The sequence below is a fragment of the Anomaloglossus baeobatrachus genome, chromosome 3 (assembly GCF_048569485.1).
Source record: "Anomaloglossus baeobatrachus isolate aAnoBae1 chromosome 3, aAnoBae1.hap1, whole genome shotgun sequence".
NCBI lineage: Eukaryota > Metazoa > Chordata > Amphibia > Anura > Aromobatidae > Anomaloglossus > Anomaloglossus baeobatrachus.
In genome coordinates this window covers 447,297,823-447,314,326 of record NC_134355.1, presented here as the reverse complement: position 1 = coordinate 447,314,326, position 16,504 = coordinate 447,297,823, and the positions used below count along the sequence as shown (strand labels likewise).

At 44.9% G+C, this 16,504-nt stretch overlaps 1 protein-coding gene across 2 annotated transcripts in view; it reads left to right on the top strand.

The window, feature by feature from the left end:
• The window catches only part of P3H2 (prolyl 3-hydroxylase 2), a 285,452-nt gene that overhangs the window by 170,271 nt on the left and 98,677 nt on the right, over positions 1–16,504 (top strand). For both annotated transcript variants that reach the window (XM_075340475.1, XM_075340477.1), the window contains one exon: positions 12,065–12,254. In XM_075340475.1, the coding sequence (XP_075196590.1) occupies positions 12,065–12,254 (190 nt within the window). The remainder of the gene's footprint in view (positions 1–12,064; positions 12,255–16,504) is intronic.

Here is a 16,504-nt window from a genome sequence, read left to right as displayed (position 1 = left end):
CTAACTCAAGTTAGTCTTCTCTGCTTTTGTCCAGACACCACTCCTCTTCTTTCTGAACTAAAAATTATGTAAGGAGCTGCAGTCAGACAAGTCTTTCTGTGTCCATATGCTTAAAGGGGTTGTCCACAACTAGGACAACTGCTTCTGCTTCCCCATGTTTCCCCCAGATAAAATAATAAAACCTATGCTCACCGCCCATACCAGAGCTGTTCCAGCAGTGTCCGTGCGTGCTTTGCCGGGCTCACGTGACGTTGGGATGTCGCACAAGCCCTACATCCAAGCAGCGCAAGATCGTTCTCCCCGCGTTCAGACCAAATGAGTTAATCAACAGAAAGTGAGTGCTGCGGCTGTGCTCACTTCCTGTTGAGTGTGCATTTGGTCTGAAGGCAGGGAGATAGAAGACTGCACTGATTGGTTATGGGGCTACATAACATCACAACCCCTGCACCACAAGCCCGGACACTGCTGGAAGATATGGGAGATGAATAGCGGCTTTATTATTTTACCTGGGGAAACATGGGGAATCAGAAGGGGTTGTCCTAGTAGTGGACAACCTCTTGAAAGGGCATCTGTCACCAGGTTTTTGTCAGCTAACCTTAATGCAACATAAAGACAAAGACCCTGATTCCAGCAATGTGTCACCTACTGGGCTGCTTGCTGTAATTTCATAAAATCACTGTTTTATCTCAGGAGATGTTTACTAGAAGACTAATAAACCTGCTTCTATGTATTTCTCTATACTTCTCAAGTCTGTATAATCCTGTCTCTACCACTGAATGGCAGATTTTTGCCTATGCACAGTGTATAGAGAAATCTGCCAATCATTGGTGTGGGTGGGGGTTATACAGGGCCCAGCATTCAGCTAACTGGTAGAGCTGCAACAGATAACACAGTGATCTTATTTAAGCTGAAGCAAGCAGCCTAATAAGCGATTCATTGTTGTAATCGGGGTCTCTGCCTCTATATTATGCTACTATTCAAAACCTGGTGACAGATTCCCTTTCTGTTACTACATTCATGCAGCCTGAACCACAGACAGTATTAGTCGGAGCTTGACTGCATGTTTGCTTCCAGATATGTCGTGACTGTTTGGCACTGCCCTTGCCTTTTCCTTGCCCCGCTCCTGGTAACTAACAGGTCTCTCTCATGTGTTTATGTCAATCACCTGGAGCGGGGCAAGAAGAAGCCATTTGGATCCCTACTGGTCTCGTCATCCTCCCTATTGTCCCCAGATTGTTTTTTAAACTATGTTGTTTTTTGTTTTTTTTTTGAAGTACCAACGTTTTTCTGAAAAAGACAAAAGACATTCCCGCAACCAGGCTCTGCCAGTGGTTCAGGCAACATTGAATCTAGTGATAGCTTCCCTTTAAGAGCAGTATAGAATAGCATGGAAGGCCACATGTGGCTCTCATGGCACAAGTTGTGCGACTGGTGTCACTATATCTACAGTATTTAAAGAGGAATTGTCCCTTGCCAATAATTGTAATCTGGTATAATGCTGATGTTATCCTGAACCTAGTGCTGTATTATTTTTTTTTGTTCATTCGCCTCTCCACATCTATCTTGTATGTAAATTTTGTCTTTTTAATTAATTAGTAAATCCTCATGAAGAGGTCCACAGAGAAATGTTTAGGATCCTGCCCCCTTCTATTTACTTCCAAGGAATAGAGATCATATTTTAGGAATGGTGAAATGCAGAAACAAAAAAGGCAATGTAACGCTTGGAGCAGGGGTGGGGAACCTCCGGCCCGCGGCCGCATGCGGCCCGCCATGACCTTTTATGCGGCCCCCGGGCAGATTCCCGGGGGCTGTAGTGCTGGGGCCGCCGGCCCTTTAAATGACCGCATGCACTGTTTGGGCGAACCAATGGGCTCTCCCGCTGTCCAGTGTTAGCGTGATCAGCGGTGTGTGCCCGTCCCTCTTCTCTTCGGAGCAATTGCCCGCCACTCTGCCCTCCGGCGCGATCTGCCCGCCCCTCTTTCCTCTCGTGGGGTGTGCCCGCCCCTCTGCCTTCCAGCGCAATCTGCCCGCCCCTCTTTCCTCTCATGGAGTGTGCCCGCCCCTCTGCCCTCCGGAGCGATCTGACCGCCCCTCTTTCCTCTCGTGGGATGTGCCCGCTCCTCTGCCCTCCGGCGCGATCTGCCCGACTCTTTTTCCTCTCGTGGGGTGTGCCCGCCCCTATGTTCTCTCGTGTGGTGTGACTGCACCTTTGAACTCCGGAGCAATCTGCCCGCCCGTCTGTCCTCTCATGCAGTGTGCCCACCCCTCTGTCCTCTCATGCAGTGTGCCCGCCCCTCTGCCCTCTGGTGCGATCTGCCCGCCCCTCTTTCCTCTCATGGGGTGTGCCCGCCCCTATGTCCTCTCGTGTGGTGTGACCGCACCTTTGAACTCTGGAGCGATCTGCCCGCCCCTCTGCCCTCTCGTGCAGTGTGCCCGCCCTTCTGTCCTCTCGTGCGCCCTTAATCATAACCATAATCATTAATCATTATGATTAAGGGCGTTAAGCCAGAAACGCGTTAATCACGACCATATGCCTTGTCTGAACTGCACTGAATAAATCACCTGGTCACTCAGCTGGATCGTTTTCTTCTTTTTTTTCTTCATTTTCATTGCTGTGCGGCCAGGGCAGGGCCAGATCCGAGTCTGAGGCGCGGTGAGGTCAGACATGGGTGAGCTGGATTCCTTTACAAATCCCCCCCAGTGATGTCTGTGCCCCCCTCAGTGATGTCTTTGCCCCAGCCCCTCTTGTGATGTGTGTGCCCCCAGCCCCTCTTGAGTTGTGTATGCCCCCCAGCACTTCTTGCGTTGTGTATGCCCCCCAGCACCTCTTGCATTGTGTATGCCCCCAGCACCTCTTGCGTTGTGTATGTCCCAAGCACCTCTTGCGTTGTGTATGCCCCCCAGCACCTCTTGCATTGTGTATGCCCCCCAGCATCTCCTGTTGTGTGTATGCGCCCCAGCCCCTCTTGTGTTGTTTGCCTTCAGCGTCTCCTGTGACTTATACATCACATTGGAGATGCTGGGGGCATATACATCACAGGAGACACTGGGGACATACACAACACAGGAGGGGCTGTGGGCATTTGCCTCACAGGAGGGGCTGTGGGCATTTACATCACAGGAGGGGCTGGGAGCATATATATGTCCCCAGCTCCTCATGTGATGTATGTGTCTCCTGTGATGTGTATATACAGCAGTCCCAGCATTTCCTTTCTGTTGTGTATACGTCAGTCCCAGCATTTTCAATGTGATGTATATGCCCCCAGCCCCTCCAGTGATGTATGTGCCTTCAGTGACTTCTGTAATATATAGAGAGCAGTCCCAGTGTCTCCTATGTGTTATATGTGCCTCCAGCGTCTCCTGTGATGTATATACAGCGTCTCCTATGTGATGTATATGATTTACCAAATATTATTATGACAAAGAGTTGACTGCGCTTCAGACCAAGACAAACCTAGAAAAGCAATTGTGAGAAGAAACATGATCAGTATCACCAAACATCACAGCCGCACCATAGAGAAGCTGCTCCGGCCGCCACAGCAGGGGTGAGTTAATTAATTGTTTGACCAAATATAGCAGGGTCATTTTCACATTGATAATTTTGTGCGGCCCCCGAAAGTTGGTAGAAATTTCCAAATGGCCCCCGGCAGTAAAAAGGTTCCCCACTCCTGGCTTGGAGTATAGATAACAGGACAGGTTGCACCTTCTTGTTCAGTTGTACAGCATTATTTATTTTTCATATCACTTCATATATGTTTTAGCTGTCGCTTCCTTCACATCTATCACTTTTTTTTTACACCTTGTGTGCACCCTCACCACATCAGCCTCTGTCTCCTACTCTCCCATGTACAAATCTCAGTCTCAACTGACATTTCTCAATTACTCCAAACCATAAACTGCCACCATACAATAACTCACAAGTTTGCCAAAACAATTGTGTTGACTTCCCCACCTAAGTGGTAAAGCATTTACAATAAGACTAAACACTATAATTTGACATTGGTGTTCAAATTAAAGAAGCTCCAGAAATAGAGATAATAAAATATACTTTTTATTGAAAATATTTTTTTAAAAACTTATTTAAATTCCATAGTATAGTACCCTTTGACATGGAAGTATTTGTGATCAACACATTTGCTTATATGTTCTATGAATTAATGAGATGAGTTTCATTATTTTGATGGGATATTGCATTTTATTATGTCGATGCTGATGCTAGTAACACATTTGTGACCTACTTCCATGTCCTTGGGTACTATACTGTGGAATTTAAATAATTTTTTTAAAAAATATTTTCAATAAAAAGTATATTTTATTATCTCAATTTCTTGAGCTTCTTTAATCTGAACACCAATGTCAGATTATACTGCCACCATACAATGCACAAAATGCTCCCATAAATCATTGGAGCACCTGCTCCTTCTCCTTTTTTGCTTTCCCTACTTGTTGGGGACATCTCTCCTAACCATGGGCCACCTTTCTCTAGTATATATAACTTTTTTCCTGCTGCATACAGAAACCCTACTAATCTTATCAACATTCAGATCATGCCTTCTCCTGTCTCTGTTAATTGTCACTTTCTACCTAACTAAAATATTTAATCTGTCATTTTCTTCTGGTACCTTTCCTTCTTCATTCCATTAGGCCGTCATAAGCCCTTTGCATAAAATTCCTTCAACAAAACTGCACTGCTAACAACATACCTGTCTCTAATCTTCCCTTCGTCTCTAAACTCCTGGTCCTTTCTTGTCTAATCCTCTATCTCTCAAATAACTGTTGTCTTTTTGCTTTTCACACTCCACTGAAACTGCCCTCACTAAAGCCTCCAACGATCTACTAACGGCAAAATCTAATGGTCACTACTCCCTGCTGATTCTTCTGGCTTTCTCTACAGCATTTGACATTGTGGTCGATCAGCTGCTCCTCACTATGCTCTGCTCTATCAGTCTCAAGGATATCATGTGTGGCGCCCCTGAGGTTTCCGTCGCCACAGAGGTACTGCACCTCAGCCAGAGGTGTGGTATCCCATCCTGAGTAAGAAGGGGGTCATCTACCGGTTCACAGACAAAATCTACGCACACCAATTGGTAGGTCACATACCGGGTCAGGGTTTAAGGCAGGACCCCATTAATGCTGAGAGTAGCGACCAGTCTACGTGGTTATGGGGCCTTAAGTCCCATTCACTAGCCTGAGGGGGTGGAGCCTAGCAAGGAGGAGTGTGGGAGGAGTCGGTGGAGTGGTGAGAAGAACCAGTCAGTTAAAGTTGAAAGTCAGTCAGAGAGAGACAGAAGAGAGAGAGGGAGTTGAAGAGTGTGTGAGGTGGGCTGTCAGGAATGTGACAGCGGACAGAAAGACCTAGTCAGAAGGAGGTTTCTTGGTGAAGATTCTGGGGTCTTGCTAGGCCCAGGTGACACCAAAGGAAGGGATTCCAGAGTGCCATGGATGTGCGGATGCCCCGTGGACATGTTCCATTAGAAATACCGGGTGGAGGAATCAGGCTGCAACACAGGGACGGTCCCTGGACTAAAAGAAGGAAGACATTACTTTTAACGAAACCGACGGCCCGGGAGATTGCTTCAAGCTCCCGAAACCACAACCTGCCACAGATCACCTGCAAGGGGGAGCAATAAAAGACCTAGGTCAGCCACCCTTTAGACAGGCTCGGTGGCGGAGGCGCAGGACAGCCTAGTGCAGTTCAGCGCTAGCGAGACAGCCAGAAAGGACACATTGAGGGGTGCACCAGTGCTGACCCTTGAACTATTCGGGATTGGCGGAGGCCCCATGACGGCGGATCCTGGCATACTGCGGGCAACCGGTTAGCTGTAGTGTTGAAACTAACAGTGAGTAAACATCTTGACTGCAGGTTCCGTGTCGTCTGCTTTTTCTCGCACCTCATCAATAGACACCATAGACTTTTCCAAAGGTTGCCCCGGGGTACCCGCTCCACCTGTGGGGATCAAGAAACACCTTAGCTGCCACATCAGCCCTGGAGGTCCCTTCCAGCAGCTGCGGCTCCATAGCTGCACAATTCCACAGGTGGCGTCACGAATTTCAATAAACTACAACTCCCATCATCACCTCTCCCCATCAGCCACATTAATTGACTCCGTCAGGGTCACGGAGCCGGGCCCCGCCACCGCTGACTACCCCGGACTAGTCCGGCCCGACACCGAGTCACCTAAGTCCCTGGGGCGGGCGAGTCACATGCAATCTTGATTCTCCTCCTATCTCTCTGACTGTTCCTTCACTGTATCTTTTGCAGGCTCTTTCTCTTATCTTCCCCTTACTATCGGGTTCCTCCAAGCCTAACGGTACCATCTCACTAAATGACGTACCAGTGACTCCGACCACGATTTGACTTGGTCAGGATCGCTGGTGCATCGCTACATGGTCACTGGTGAGCTGTCAATGAGGCAGATCTCACCAGCGACCAGCCACCAGCGACTCTGCGCTTGGTAACCAAGGTACACATCGGTTACTAAGCAAAGCGCTTTGCTTAGTTACCTGATATTTACCCTGGTTACGTGTGCAGGGAGCCAGCGCTAAGCGGTGTACGCTGGTAACCAAGGTAAATATTGGGTAACTAAGCAAAGCGCTTTGCTTGGTTACCCGATATTTACCCTGGTTACCAGCGTACACCACTTAGCGCTGGCTCCCTGCACACGTAGCCAGGGTACACATCAGGTTACTAAGCAAAGCGCTTTGCTTAGTTACCCGATATTTACTTTAATTACGTGTGCAGGGAGCCAGCGCTGGCAGCCTGTAATCGTGTACGCTGGTAGCCAGGGTAAATATTGGGTAACCAAGCAAAGCGCTTTGCTTAGTTACCAGATATTTACCCTGGTTACCAGCTACGCTGCTTACACAGAGTCAGTGCTCGTTGGTCCCCTCCGTCAAACACGCCGATGTGTGCTGCACAGCGGGAGACCAACAAGCAAAAAATGAACCAGAACAGTGTGTAATGATCAGCAATTTCACAGCAGGGGCCAGGTCGCTGCTTAGTGTCACACACAGCGAGATCGCTGATGAGGTCACTGGTACGTCACAAAACCTGTGACTCAGCAGCGATCTCGCTAGCGATCTCGCTATGTGAGAAGTACCCTCAAGTCCTAGGCACCCTCCTCTCTCAATACACTGCCCCTATTGGACAAACCATGAGCCGATTTATGCTCAGAATCACCTCTATGCTGATGACACCCAATTATACACATCTTCCCCTAACATCACCCTAACCTTAGTACAAAATTCCAGGGATTGTCTGTCCGCTGTCTCCAACATCATGTCCTCGCTCTATCTGAAACTGAATGTCCACAGAATTGAACTTCGTATATATCCTCCCTCTGCTAATGTACCTATACCTGATATTGCAATTGCCTTCTGTGGTTCTGAAGAGGGGAGCCCTATCCCGGCTGAGGGTGACCGACTCCGCCGCTCCTGCAATTGTGTGTCCGATGGGATATGCGACACTTACAACAATGTCTACAGTGTTCTTCATCTCGGATTCTGATTCTCGTCGCCGACGTGGAGGGTTATGCAATCACACACAAGTCCTTTTTATGAACAACTCAGGAACAGACTTTATTGTGGTACACCAGGTTTTTCTTAATTCTGACAGACAGGCCTTCTTGTGCTGCACCGCTCTCTTGGGGGTATCTGACTTCCTACTCTTGCTCTGGGCTTTTGCTTCTGGTGCTTGTTCCTACTGCTGGTTTCCTCCCCGTATTTTTTCCTGGCGGCTGCCATGCCTCACTCGGACTCTCAAATGAAGTACTAGCCCCTGGCTGGTTGAAGGTACTGTCGGGAGTAGTGATGGGCAGTCCAGCTCTTTTTGGTGATCCGGCTCCCATAGCTCCGCTCACCAAAAAGAGCCGGATCTTTCAGCTCGTTCTCGGCTCCTTATTTAATATGTGTTCACTCCAGGTGAACACATATTTAAGATTATAGTAACGCCGCCAAAGCCCCACCCACCCGCGGCTAAAACCCGCCCACTTGCAAGCGACCAATTAGATTGCTGAGTAGGTGAAGTTTAGCCGTGGGTGGGCGGGGTTTTGACTGCGAAAAGAGCCGTTTTGAGATTTTATTGGCTCACACTAGTGATCCGGCTCCTGTCGTTCACAGCAGGGAGCCGGATCTTTGTGTCGGATCCTTCGCGACCAACACATCACTAATCGTGAGTCTCCATACCCCGACATCCTACAAGCCTCCGGAGATCCTCTAGCCACCCGCAGGGAGAGGTCTTGGCACTAGGGAGGGTACCTCCCATCCTCTCAGAAGGGCAGGTGCAGCTTCACTCACTAACTTCTTCCTGTCTCTTCTTGCTATACTCCTTGCTCCACACATTAGCTCCATCTCCCTGACAACCACTGAACTGTCTGCACCTGTCCTACACTAATCTAAGCAAGTTGCTACTACTCCTATCATCCACTCCAGCACATTTGTTTCCCTAGATGCCTACAATAAACATCCTATCCAAAATTCTAATGATTACTAAATGCAGTTCTATCATATTAATACTCTGTCTATCTTACCTATTAGTCCTTACCTATATTTCTCCTTGCTGACACAGCACAAGGGGAAAAAGGGCGCCGGCTGATGCACTCATCTAGCTCTGCTACGTTGCTTTCACAGCAATGTACTTATCCAACAATTTACATTCAATATAATACTCTGTACACTTCTATGGGAGTTGCTCATCTCTGTAGGGGTGGATGTGGCGCTGCCACCTTCTTCAGTTCAACCATAAGTGCCAAGCTGCACGCTCACTTTCTCAGGCTTATAATTGACACAGAACTTTGCTTTATTCCCTATATCCCAATGCTCACTTACTAATGTTAAAAAAAATTTCCAGAATCCGACCTATTCTCACGTTTGAAAATACAAAAAACTGATGCTCTTATTAATTATTTTCTGAATTACTGCAACTCATTCTTCTTTCTCAAACTACACTTTCACCTATCTAGTCCCTCTTGAATACAGCAACCAGGGTCATATTTTTGTCCAGATGCTTCACCGACGCCTCCACCTTGTGCTTGTGATTGCACTGGTTACCCATTCGCTCAGAATACAATACAAGTTGATCTTTTTTATTCACAAAGCTCTCCACAGTTCTTCACCACCCTTAATCTCCTCCCTCATCTTTGTCTATAACTATACTCATACTCTCTGTTCTGCAACTGATCTAAGAGTAACATCCTCCATAATCCAAACCTTGCAAATCTTTTTCTTCATAGCATGTTAAACCTTGCAACTCCATCTCCAAGACTTCACTAGTAGTGATTGGCGAACCCGAACTATAAAGTTTGGGGTCTGTACCAAACACATAGTGTTCGTGCACACAATCCCAAACACGAGCTTTCCTGGGAAGCTTGTGTTACAGTTTGGGTTCAGTCCGGGTCCAGGGGCTGTAAAAACAAGAACATTATTAAAAAACATTATGATTATACTTACCGGTCCCGCAACACGTCCTGCAAACTCTGTCTCCCAGCCACTTCTGCTTCTGGGTCCGATCATTAACTTCCAGGGGTGATGTCATGGTTCACCCGAGTCCATGGCTCATGGACTCGATTGAACTTTGACTATCACTGTGCGAGTCTGGCATTGGTATCACCTGGCCTAGATGGTTGGCACGGTCGGCTGCATGTATTTCCATGCAGCTGAGGCGCCCCTGTCAGGAGAGTGTCAGGCCGTGCAGGATGATGCAGTGCAAGACTTGCACGAGTCATACACAAGTGGAATCATACCCTTAGTGTTAGCCTGCTTCACGCTCTGTATAGATGCTTGTCTGTACACAGCGATGAAGCAGAGCTGACATTGCTCTAATTGTGGACCATGTCAGATTTTGGATTTTTTTTTTATTAGAAATTAATCAAAAAAAGCATTTAGAGACTCCATCTTTAATAAAAAAAAAATTTCTATGTGTTGTTGTTTTTTTTACTGTTTACTAGAAATTCATGGTGGCCTTGTCTAATTTGGCTTGACACCATGAATTTCGGGCTTAGTACTAGCTGAGAATGCAAAGCTGGTATTAACCCCTTTATTACACAGTGTGCCACTGGTGGACGAGCCATGAAAGTGCCTGGAAATGGCGCTAACAAACAATGTGCCATTTCCAGGAGTGGCTGCGGGCCTTTTTAGCGTGGGGTCCCAGAAGGCTTGGGCCTTACCATGCTGAGAATCCCAGCCCCCAGCTGCCTGGTTTTACCTGACTGGTGATCAAAATACCGCGGGAGCCCACACATTTTTTTTTAAATAATTAAAAAGAAATAATAGGCTTTCTGTATTTTGATTGCCCGCCAAGGTAAAGCAAGGAAGATGGGGGTGGCAGCCCGTAGCCGTCCGCTTTATCTGAGCTGAGAATCAAAATTACAGATGGTGTCACGCAGAATGGACATCTGTGATTGGCTGTTGAAGTAATATGGAATCTGCCCATACATTTTAGATGCTAGAATGTATGGGCTGGTTTCAGGTGACTGCAGCATCCAATCACAGACACCCACTCTATGGCCGCATCTGTGATTGTCTGTTATTTTAACAGTAAAATAAAACAACAACACAGAGAAAAAAATATTTATTAGGAATAAAACAGAAGACACTTAGGACTCCATCTTTATTACTCAAAAAAACCCCTCCAATGTAGTCGAAAGGAGGGCGAGCATGTTCAGCTCCACTACATCTGTGCGAGGAGACAAACACAGGTCTGCTCACACAGACTCAGCTGAGAGCTGTCAGAACCTTCATCCGAGTGCACAGCTGAGGCTGGTCACCTATACCCTCGGGTAACCTTCACTGACTACAAGACCTTCCACGACGTCATAGCCATGTGACTAGCCTGTAACCTACGAGGTAATAAAACATCCACACCAGACTGGTCACATGGTTATGACGTCATGGAAGGTTCTGATGGCAGGGGTGGTTACCCAGGGCACAGCAATGATCAGATCCGGAAGCAGAAGTGTCCGGGAGACAGAGTCTGCAGGACACGTCATGGGACCTGTAAGTATAATGACAATGTTTATTATTAATTATATTCTTTATTTTACAGGCCCCCGCCCCATCACATCACTTTGTCCAAGTTTGGGGTTCGGACACACGTTCGTGTTATCTTCGGCCCCCAACTTGAACTTTACAAAATGTTCGGGCGAGGCTCCCAATCCCGAACAATGGGGGGGGGTTCACCCTTCACTATTCACTAGTGCTGTTGGACCATACATGACAAGCACTTTTGACCTATTTTCTCCCCCATTCCCTTATAGATTGTAAGCTTGTGAGAAGGGCCCTCAATCCTCCTGTAACTGTTGAACTGTGTTACTTTTTTATTGTCTTTAGTGTCTTTACATGTCCCTGCTTAATTGGTAACTAAAATGTTATTGTTAGTGCTATATAGAAGACCGAACAAATAACCACTTTATTATATTATAAAAGCTGTCTGTGGACACTAAATGATTTTGAGAGAATATGGATAGTATAAATTGCAAGTGCCTGCTCATATTTTAATATAAACTAGGATTATATTTTGGATTGAATTTTTTTCCTCTGTTCCTGCACATATTATACCTGCAATAACTCTTTCACTTTATGTTTTCTAGTACCGATCATTATAAAAACATATGTTCTCTATAACTACTTCTGACCATGTTTCCTTCTCAAAATCATGCCATTAGAAATTTTTGTGACTGAAAAAATCAGTTCCCCACATTAGGATGAGATTGTGCGGCAGCACTGATATGGATTTCTGCAAGCCTCTTTCACATAAGCATGCATGTGGCTTATACCACAAGAACAAAAGGATCTACAGCCTGATCCTTATACCCCAGTCATCCGCCATTAAGGGTGAAGACTCCCATACCCATAATGAGGGGACCCCCATACAGGCTAGATATTGGCCGGTAGTGGCAGGTGCTATATACATATATTTGTGACCAGCTTAAGAGTCCACTACTGTTCCAAACCGAGGCTTTAACATATGATGTTTACCGCTCTTCAATGTTCTTATCCTCAAACCTATTACCAAATAGTTAATTCTGTACTAATATTCGGCTGATGTTTGTGTTTTTTTTACTGTTAGGATGAATATCAAACAGGTGTAAAGTTATATGACCAGGAGCAATACGAACAAGCAATTAATCATTTTCAAGAGGCGCTGAAAGGATATTACCGGGCCGACGTCGAATGCAGAACAATGTGCGGGGGACCACAAAAATTTGATGAATATGAATATGTGGACTACAGTGCATCACTATATGAAGGAATTGCAGGTAACTGTGGCAAGTTACAGAATAATATTGTCCATATATGAATCTATAAGAAGGCATTGAGGCATTCAGGGGGAAAATACTACTGTAAGGGAAATTATACAGGTAAGCTTTCCCCATAGTTGCTAGTACCTAGCAAGTGAAACGTTAATATTAAGCTCTGATGTCCCCAAAATGCCATTTTAGAATGCTACAAATTGAGTAAAGTAGCAGCCCCGGAATTTTCACATCCATTAGATGCGAGAATCCCGGCGCTTTAACCGCCTCTACCCGATTGCCCTGGTGTGGTGGCAATCGGGATAATAGGGGTTAATGAGAGTGCACAACTGTCATTAAGACGAGAATTAGTGATGGGTATTGATCAATGAGACCCCTCCATCCCTAATCCTATAAGTAAAAAGAAATAAACACAAATTACAGAAAAGAATCATTTATTTGAAATAAAATACAGCACCCTTGTTTCCCTCTTTATTAACCGCAAAAAGACCCTTGAAGTTCCGCCGTAATCCACACGACATCCCACGACAGTCTTGGGTCTGCTATATCCGAGCCTGTTGAGACCAAAACAACGTCCGATCTCTCTAGGCTCCCCATTCGGTTCCTCTTATTTTGGTACACAGCCAAATAGGCGCATAGCTGGGGGCTGCAGCCTGTAGCTATATGTTTTATCTGTACTGGTATCATAAAATGGGGAGACCCTATGCCAAATATTTCATTTATTTATTTTTACTGTATGATACTGACCTGCAAACTGCGCCTGTGATTGGAAGCGTCAGACACGCTGTTACACAGCCTGGTAGGCATCTGACTGCAACCAATCACAGACACCAGTGGGCAGGGAAAGCAGTGCACATGCAATGTAGGTAAATTATCAGCCCAAAAAGTGAATGCGCCGCTGCGGGAGCAGTGTACAGCTGACCCAGGGCCTCGGTAAGTACAGCACGTGCTCTCCTATCCTCCTTTCCTTTCTACCAACATTTTTACTCTCCAGATTCTGGTCTCCATAGACTGGAGACAGAAATCTAGGGACAGAAATCCGGCCCAGAACCGGATTTTAAAAACCAGATAACCCGACAGACCTGTCAGTCCCAGTTATCTGTGAGTTCGATCATCATTAATCCCTACATATAAAAGTTAGAAAGCTGGAAACTACTTTATATGTAGAGGATAAGAGCTTTCCACTTCCAGATTATGGCCCCAACAGTGCTCTCTGCAGTCTTAAGTAGTTTAGAACTTTCTCTGTAACCAATACCATCAGTGGTTTGCAGCATTAAGGTTGCAAAGGTCTTTAGATAGCTCACTGGTTTTACCCACCATGAGATGTTTCTTCTGAGACACTTTGGTAAGAGACACCTTTTTATAGGCCATCAGTTGAATCAGCTGATAATGTTTTCGATAAATGGCAGGATTGTTTTCTAACTACTAATAGATTTCAGCTAGTGTCATGACTTTGCATCACTTTTTGCACCCCTCTTTCCTCATGTGTTTAGTACTTTTTCCTGGTGTCATTTCTCATTATTACACATCATACTTAATTTATGAACATCTATGGTTTCATTTATTTGCCTATGTGGATTGGATGGGACTGTTACCAACATTTAGTGAGATATTCAAGTCAACAGCACCTTTAGAAATATATTTACTATAAAATTCGATGATATGTTCAATACATATTTTACCAGCTGTAGATAGATAGATATTTTAAAGAGTTATATTTTTAACCATAGACTGTATACAATTAAAACTCCTCATCCAATGCTGAACAGCTAAACAAATCACATTCTCCATCTGTTGAATTGAATTTTTGTTTTTTTGAATTTTGAGCAGCTCTGTTCATTGGGAGTCTGGACACCATCCAGAAAACAATTTGGCTTCATGGTATTTTCCATAATCTCAACAGGTTGAGTAAATGTTTACAAGTGTATGATCTAATATGCATTTCTTCTGCGTCCTGATGTTGGCTTATAAATTGTGCACATATTTCATATCTGTATTTTTAAACATAATCTATCATGTACAGGCAAGAGCAGAACATATCACTTAGTAGTAAATTTAAGACTTTAGTGCCGAATGACTGTCCAAGTATGTGTTTAATTCTTAAAGTCAACAATATGATTTACCTCGAAGTACAATAGAAAGATAAATCATTGAGTACTTACACACTGCACTGAACCTCTGTGCTATGGAAGCAGCAGTAGAAACTGGCCTTGTGTCCTCTTGGCTTTTGTTGATTAGTAATTGTACAATTGAAGGTTATAGTTCGGCCAACTTTAAACCTACTGAATTGTGACTGAAAACAACCACTGATTTGCTACTTGTGTGCTAATCAGCAGTTGTTTAATATCCTGCTTGGACAGAAAGAACTCATTACCTATAACCGAAGAAGAATCGGTAACAGATTGCGCACAAGCTCCCATTATTCTCGGCAGCACAGGTCCTGTTTAAACAGGGTGATGTACTGTTGAGACAATGATGTTTTAGCTTGCTTAAAGGGGTTGATCATGCGAGGGGCTCAAGTCTCTACTCCGCATTCCAAACTATTATTCAAATGCTATTTTTCTCTAATTTTCCTAAACAGTCGATGCAAAAGAGTCAATATAATGTTCAAATCATCAACCGTTAGAGTATAAATCACATTTTATTGGACAAACCTCCTAATGATAACAGATTTTTTTTCAAAGCTAAAAAAAAATCTCAAAAAGCACTACTCTAAATTATTATACACAACAGAGTTTCCAAACATTTTATAGGTTGTACAGAACTGGAAATAGTTATTTGTTGAATTTCCAGCATTAAGACGTCACATTTCCGAAATCAAAAGATTTTCAAAGAAAAACATCTTAGGCCAACTTACATGTTGACATAGGACCCCTTCTTTGATCTCACCTTCATCTTGCATCCATTGAACTTGTGAGGTTTTGGATAGTTTCTGATTGTATTTCTTTGCAGGAAATAGGAATAGAGTCCCATAGCTTCTGTTTTGATGTGAATTGCCTTCCAGCAGCATAGACCTTGTGCATGAGGATACTCCAAAGGTTCTCAATAGGGTTGAGGTCAGAAAATACTGGTGGCCACACCATAAGTTTCTCTCCTTTTATGTCCATAGTAGCCAATAAGTCATGAGGTGTTCTGTGCAGCATGAGGTGGTGCATTGTCATGCAGATGATATTGCTATGGGTGGTACGGTTCTTTTTAAACCATGGAAGACAGTGTTCAGTCAGAAACTCTACATTCTTTGCCGAGATCTTTTTACACCTTTAGGGACGTTAAAGGGGCCTACCAGCTCTATCCCCTGATTCCAGTCCAAAACATGACTCTGCCACCTGGTGGTGATGTCACCAGAAATTTTGTCTACTTTTATAAATATATAAAAAGGAAAGAGAACCTCTAAGCAGGTCAAGAACAAGGCAAGAATGTTGGCCAAATGCACTCATAAATCTGCTCAACTACCAATGTTAAAGGAGTGGTCCCCTTTAGAAAACCTTCATACCTGGCTGCAGTTTGTTATAAAAAAAAGAATAAACCACTCTTTACTCACACTCCCTGGTTCCAGAACTGAGTCTCACTAAAAGAGATTTTCTGAAGGGGAACAATACCTTTAAGACCACTTACATATTAGTCCAGGGTTCCCTAACCTGTAGCTCAGGAGCCGCATGTGGCTGGTAGGCCTGTGATATGTAGTGTCACCGAGAGCTCCTGGAAATATTGCGCATGCGTGCGGCTCATTTTGGCCTCATCAGTGTGCCTCAGAAGCAGGGTGGACACTTCCCGATTTCATTAGGTGCACTTCACATAACTGGAAGTTCAGAAGACAGCTGAGGTAGACTACTTCTGAACTTCAGGTCATGCGCAGTGCGCCTACTGAAACCGGGAAGAGTATACCCCACTTCAAAGGCACACTGACACGGCAGAAATAAGCTGCACGCATGTTCGAGATTTCCAGGAGCTGGTGGTGATGCCGGCTCGTGGCAATCATAATATTACGTCCACAGGAGCATGATAACACGGAAAGAGGGCCAACTAGTCTGTGGAACTAACACCCCCTTTGACTAGTCGCATGCCTAATTAGCATAGGGAAAGCAAGGTTTATAAGTTGTGTTTTTAAACATTAGAGAATAGCGTTATACAGGGATGGTTAGGCATGGAATTTGGCCATACACGTATGAATGCTGCAGGGTTGGAGGGCATAGGGGACCCGACATGTCTTTAAAGACATGAGAACAAAACATTGTGTGCATGTCTATGTGTCGCCC